Source organism: Ursus maritimus, unplaced genomic scaffold, assembly GCF_017311325.1.
Source record: "Ursus maritimus isolate PB19 unplaced genomic scaffold, ASM1731132v1 scaffold_17, whole genome shotgun sequence".
Taxonomy (NCBI): domain Eukaryota; kingdom Metazoa; phylum Chordata; class Mammalia; order Carnivora; family Ursidae; genus Ursus; species Ursus maritimus.
In genome coordinates this window covers 48,180,679-48,187,515 of record NW_024424119.1, presented here as the reverse complement: position 1 = coordinate 48,187,515, position 6,837 = coordinate 48,180,679, and the positions used below count along the sequence as shown (strand labels likewise).

Here is a 6,837-nt window from a genome sequence, read left to right as displayed (position 1 = left end):
GGCATTGTGGAGCCTGTCCTCCAGCCAACTCTGGCTAGGTTTTGGGGGAACTGAGGGCATCTCTTTCCCGGGAGTTAAGCTCAGATGTGGATCTCAGGAGAGTGATTCTGAGGCCTCTTTCTGGGACACAGTGCACTTTAGCCTGACCGGGAGGCCTCTTTGAAACTCATGCCTATGCCCTAGACAGTTGAATGCCTGTTCCATACCCTAGGTAGAACTGGATTGAGGGAGATGTCAGGAGTATAAATTATAACATGACTATTTCTGCTGTTTTTTTTTTCCTAAACAGAGTAATCCTAATATGAAGCAACCCCCTTAAGTCCTAAACTGTCAGTGAAATGAAGCAGCCTATATAGAGCACAGCAGCCATAATGTCTAATACATAGCAATTGCTCAAAATGTTACATCTCCTGTATTTTTATGAATACTATTGAATTAATCCTATTATTAATATTATTGAACACTTCCATTACACAGTCTCAAGTAATACTCACAGCAAACATAGGATACAGAAACTATTCTTATCCCCATTTTAGAGGTGAGGAAACTGAGGTCCAGAGAGGATAATGTCTTGACCAAGATCATACAACTACTAAATGGAGGGGATAGAATTCCATCCTAGATCTGCATGACCCTAGAGTCCATGCTTTTAACCACCACACTTTGTCCTAGTATCATTGCTGCTTTTAATCACTAACAGTTTCATATGTAGAAAATAATATTGTTATTATTGTAACTTGCATGTCTTTGGTTACTAGTGAGAGTGAGTATTCGTTTCATCTGATTTTTAACCATGGTAACTAATGACATACAAAAAAATTTTAATTTAAAAAAATTTACTTTTTAAAAATTATTTTATTTTATTTTATTTTGTTTTATTTTATTTTATTTTATTTTATTTTACTTTTTATTATGTTAGTCACCATACAGTACATCCCTAGTTTTTGATGTAAAGTTCCATGATTCATTACTTGCATATAACACCCAGTGCACCATGCAATACGTGCCCTCCTTACTACCCATCACCAGCCTATCCCATTCCCCCACCACCCTCCTCTCTGAAGCCCTCAGTTTGTTTCCCAGAGTCCATAGTCTCTCGTGCCTCATTCACCTTTCTGTTCCCCCCCCTTCATTTTTCCCTTCTTTCTCCTACCGATCTTCCTATTTCTTATATTCCACAAATGAGTGAAACCATATGGTAATTGTCTTTCTCTGCTTGACTTATATGTCCCGTTTTAACAAATTCAAATATTCCGGATATGTAGAAGCTAAAAAGCAGACATCATCTCCTTTCCTATTCCATGTCATCTCCTAGAATTAACCATTTTCAGTGGGAGATTTCTTTACTGAATATATAATATCGCTTAGTCATTATATACACACATTTACAATACAAATTTATTATTAAGTATTTTATCATCATTAATTAATAGATTTATTCTTCTTAAAAAATAGGTGTTTGTTTTTTTAGTTATGTTCAGTTAGCCACGATACAGTACATCTTTAGTTTTTGATGTAGTGTTCAATGATTCATTAGTTGCATATACCACCCAGGTTTATTCTTAAGTATTTTATTTTGCAACTTGCTCTTTATTCATAATGGCTTCTCAGGGCAGTGACAGAGATATGCCTCATTATTTATAATGATCACATATTATTTATTTCTATGGAAAAATTGAACCATCATTTATCTATTCTCCTATTGATGGGCATTTAGCTTGTTTCTAATTTTTCACTATTACAATGCTGTAATCAACAAGTGTCTGTGTACATGGAGTTTGATAATTTGATATACTATTACTTTAGGGCGCGAGTCCTAGAAATACAAACATGGAGATAAGGAATGACCAGAAATTTTCAAACATTCAGCTTCTCACATAAGACCATGTTAATTTTCTCTGGGGGGAGGTGCTAATTAAAATTCAGGTTCACAGGCTCTATGTGAGACCTGCTGAGTAATATCTCTGGAAATGATAAAGAATAGTAAGTGGGAAAATATTAATATAGAAAATACAGCAGGGACTAAAATCCCTGAGAGAGTAATAGAGAATAAAGAATGAAAACAAAAGTAAACAGAATCAAGTCCTTGCCTGTAGCACTAGATGACTCTACATCCCAGAGCCTCTCTGTGGTTCTGGACGCTCCTAGTTATAGCTGCCTTCAACATTCATATATGGGCTTTAAGTCTCTCTTCAAAAGATACTGATAGTAATTCTAAGTACCTACAATAAATCTTTCCCTGGGAAGCAGACAGACTTCAGAGTGGTAGGGATGGTAGAAATCAAGGGGTCTCTAAGGGGAATTGAAGCTAAGAGAGGGCAGAAGGGGAGTGACTGCCTGTGAAGGACAAACACCAGATGACCAGGGTAAGGACCCAGAGGAAACTCCAGCCCTTCCACACTGGTCTGTTCATAGGTTCAGTTGTGTGTTGAACTTTTAAGTCACTTAGCTAATCAGGGCTAAGAGTTGGGCTTGTGTTCACTACAGAGCCCAGAATACCCTGCTGTCAGTGATAGATAAGAAGGAAGAGGCATGATTCCTGTATAAACTGACAGGCCAGACACAGTCTTTGCTTTGGTGGGAGTTTCAAATTTAGGAAACTCTCAATATCTGTATCTCTGTCTCTCTTTCTCTTCCTAAATTACTGTAATGACTTTCAAAAGGCTTGCAAAACTGAGTACAAAAGTTCATTAAAGTAAGAAGGATACTGAGGGAATCAAAGTCATTGAATAGATATGAATTAGTTCCACAAATTTTTGTGGAAAACAGAGGTTACAACAGCACTTGGGGTAATGAGAAAGATGTGGTTTCCTGGAGAAGAGAAGAGAGAGGTAGATATGTGAAAATTGGAACCCAGGAACTTGGTTGACCTTGAGCCAATTACTGAATCATAATAGTCTCAGTGGTTGGTGGCTGCAACTGTAAAGACATGGATACAGCCCAACATCCATGACAGACATGATTATACCTGCTGACCAGCAGAAACAGGGTCCAGAGGAGCAGAGACCCTCATGAACATGATCCCAGAGGTTCTGGCTTGGACTTTCTTCTGGCCATCAGCTTCCTCAGGCCCTTTTCCATGTCTTTATTTCTCAGACTGTAGATAAAAGGATTTAGCATGGAGGACAAAACTGTGTAGGCAAGTGTTGCCACACGATCTCTAACAGTGTAGGTGGACAGGGGCTGTAAATAGACATAGAAGATGCTTCCATAAAAGAGTGTTACCACAGTGAGGTGAGAGCCACAGGTAGAGAAGGCTTTGCGTTTCCCAGCAGCTGAGGGGATCTTGAGAACTGTGATGAAAATTCGTATGTAAGAGAGAGTAATGCACAGAAAGGGGGTCACCAGAACAACAGAACCTTCTGACATTATCATGATTTCATTGACAAATGTGGAAGAGCAGGACAATTTGAGCAGAGGGTTGATGTCACAGAGGAAATGATGGATAATATTGGAGTCACAGAAAGTGAGACGATTCAGTAGTAGTGTATGTAGGAGTGAGTGGAGGTGAGAAAATGAGCAGGAGAAGGCCACCAGCAGGATACAGCAGCAGTGGTTCATGGCAGTGACATAGCGGAAGGGGTCACAGATGGCCACATAGCGGTCAAAGGCCATGACCATCAGAAGGCAACTGTCAGTGTTGCCCAGAGCATAAGTGAAATACATCTGTGTCAGACACCCAGCATAGGAGATGGTCTTCTCTGACAGGAAGTTCATTAGCATCCTGGGGACAATGGTTGTTGTAAAGCAAATGTCAGTGAAGGACAGGAAACTCAAGAAGAAATACATGGGGGTCTGGAGCTGGGGGTCAGAGCGGATGGCCAGGATGATGAGTAGGTTCCCTATGATGGTGACGAGATACATGGTGAGGAAGAGGATAAAGAGTGGCTTCTGGTCTTCAGGCCGGGAGGAGAGTCCCAGGAGGATGAACTCGGAGACACTACTGGTTTGGTTGATTTTTTCCATGGTCACAGAGCCAACTAAATAGAGAAGATCTTATCATTTAAAACACACACACACACACACACACACACACACACACACACACACACTTGTTTCACAACTGTAATCACAAACAAGTCAATAAGTATTCCTTTACTTTCCACCCATTAGCTACCATGTGTACAACTTGTCAAATTTATGGTCCTTGATGGTGCCTTCCCTTTTTAGCTTGCTGGCTTCCCTTGCTTCTGGTGTTGATCGCATGGACTTCCAGAAGAATTTTCTTTTAGAAACAGAGTTTAACTAATTCAGCTTAATATTAAAGCTTAAAAATAGTTTCGTGAAAAATACTCTCTGGGAGTAGGGACACCACTGTGCAAAAGGCAGAGACAAGCCTGGCATGGAGGATATCTATCTATCTATCTATCTATCTATCTATCTATCTATCTATCTATCATCTATCTATCATCAGATAGTTCTACCTTCTATAAAGAAAAATAAACCACATAAGAGGATAGAGACTGACAAAGGTAGGGTTGGGAATTTATTTTAGATTAAATGGTTTCATTTTTCTCTCTCTGCATCAAAACAAATTTTCAGTTATGCCATGCTAAGCTTTATCTTTGAACCTCCTTGCCAAAAGAGGGGATTTAATGAAATACTCAACAAGTGAATCAGAGGAATAATGAACCCAGGTCAACAAAGTTTTACTGTCATACTTGGTTTATCTTTAGAGGTACTTATTTAGAAGCTCACATTCCTTAGTGAATGTTAATCTATCAGTATCAGTCCATATAAATCCTTGTCTTATATTTACTTTTTACCTATTTTTCCTCTGGTTTCCTAAGTCAGATCATGTTCCCACACCTTGGATACCCAATCATTAAGCAAGCATATGTCCTTCCATGCCAGCATCCATTCATTTATTTAGTTATATATTGTTGAAAAATATATATTATTGCTTTGTTTAGGTACGTTTTTCTTCCATTTACTTCAATAATTACTTCAGTAATACTGTGGCATATATCTCATTCTGTTTTTTCTCTCTATATATATTTTTTTGATATCTATCAGTGTTCTGGTTCTTTTCTTCTGACTCTTTCCATCGTATGCATGTGGCTCGCTTGACTTACTATGTTTCCCTAAATGTCCTCTAAGTCTGCTACCATGAACAACATAGATTCAGATATCCTCACGCCTACAAAGTGTTTTAAATTATTCATCCAGACATTGAGAATGGGCACATTAGATTTTAATAGCAATTCAAAGAATGACTAATTATTCATTTGTTCATACAACAATTAAATGCCTAGTTTCCAGATGGTTAATATCAGGCAAGTAATTAAATATCTTTAAATTTCAGTGTTTTATTTTCCCATAATATTTTTTGAGGTTTTCATATTATTTTGTGCTTATGGTACTTAGAATGATTCCAGGGAGACAGTAAATATTTGATACCACTGTATTCTCTTCCCCACCACTGTTTGGTGCCAATGATTTTTTCCCCCTAACTAGGTATTTGTACATGTTCTCAAAAATAATGAATCTGAATAGTAAAATAACCCTAGCCCACAGACGTTAATGCTCTAATGGTCAAATTGACCTTAATATGAATTTACAAAGCTTTTTTTAGAAGGTGCATTTGTCCATGCTTTGAATAATATGAGAGTGAATCAATAATTAAGCTCTTATCTCATACAGGTGGAAATTTGTTTATTTCTCCCTGTAAACTTATGAGAAATAAACTATTATTATCCCCACTTTTTTTCTGTTGAGGAAACAGTTATAAACAGTAACAATAATTTTCTAAACTCACACATCAAGTAAATGGCAGAAATAGGTTTCAAACTTAGGACTATTCTGATTCCAAGATTTAACCACTATGTGTCTTCTCATATTTTTGTAAAACTATAAAATGTATCTGAAACAATCATGCACAGGGTTTATTTTTTTCCAACTTGATCATTTCCTATTTTAACACACACATGTCCCACACATATTTTCCTTAAATGCTTTTTGTCCCACATTAAAAACAGACCATTGCTATTACAATGGGAAATCTATTTTTTCTGTGTTGAACAGATTGCAGAATTTGAAAATTCTAATATACATGATTGATTGGCAACAAAAAGGGGGAATTTGGTCTTGGGTGCCTGGTGCACTACGTGTATATTTAGTCGAGGGTCTGGTAGAAAGTGCACTGGACTTGGAAGCACAAAGTGGAAGTGGGTACTTGACCTCTATCTCCTGTGCACTGAGTGATTTTAGGTATTCTAAAGAGCTAATGAAACATACCATATAAGTGCTGCTTGTAAACTATACATCAGCAAAAATAAGTTATTTGTGAAGGGGATGCCTGGGGAGCATGAGATGGAGATTTAAAGTGATCAAGTCAGGTTGGCTACCCCTGGGCATCATCTGGGTTGAGTACCTGGCAAAAATGGAAGGAAGTTTTGGAAGTGAGAATCTAAGGGAATCATTCTAAAAGTCTGGGATGTGTCAGGGGAGGGGACTGTGTGTGTGTGTGTGTGTGTGTGTGTGTGTGTGTGTGTGTGTGTAGTAAGTTTCAAAAGGCTCTGGAAATAGCCTCACTCTTTAGGAAGGTGGCCTCAGGAGTTCATTGTCCCCCTGAGGGCAGCTCCACCTTCTGCAGCCATTGTGATTTCTGTATCAAGAGAGAGGTTACAGAGCAAACCCTCTTGAAGAGTTGGAATGAGCACACCAAAGCTCCCTCAACAAGGGACCCAAAGGAGTCCGGAGAACAGAGGCAAAACCCATGAGAAGCCCACAGGATTTCCGACCGGGAGAGTTCCTGCTACAGTGAGTCTGGGGACACCTCACTGCTCTACAGTGGGGAGCAGAGAGAAAACTGAAGCGATGCTGAGAGACAGAGGA

General features: G+C 38.6%; 1 protein-coding gene across 1 annotated transcript; it reads right to left on the bottom strand.

Moving 5' to 3' along the window:
* Positions 1–3,009: 3,009 nt before the first annotated feature.
* On the bottom strand, positions 3,010–4,053 carry LOC103670478 (olfactory receptor 1L8-like). The gene has a single exon (XM_008698932.2). It carries the CDS (start codon positions 3,964–3,966, stop codon positions 3,010–3,012), a length of 957 nt encoding a protein of 318 aa, XP_008697154.1. The 5' UTR covers positions 3,967–4,053.
* Between the last annotated feature and the right edge of the window lie 2,784 nt (positions 4,054–6,837).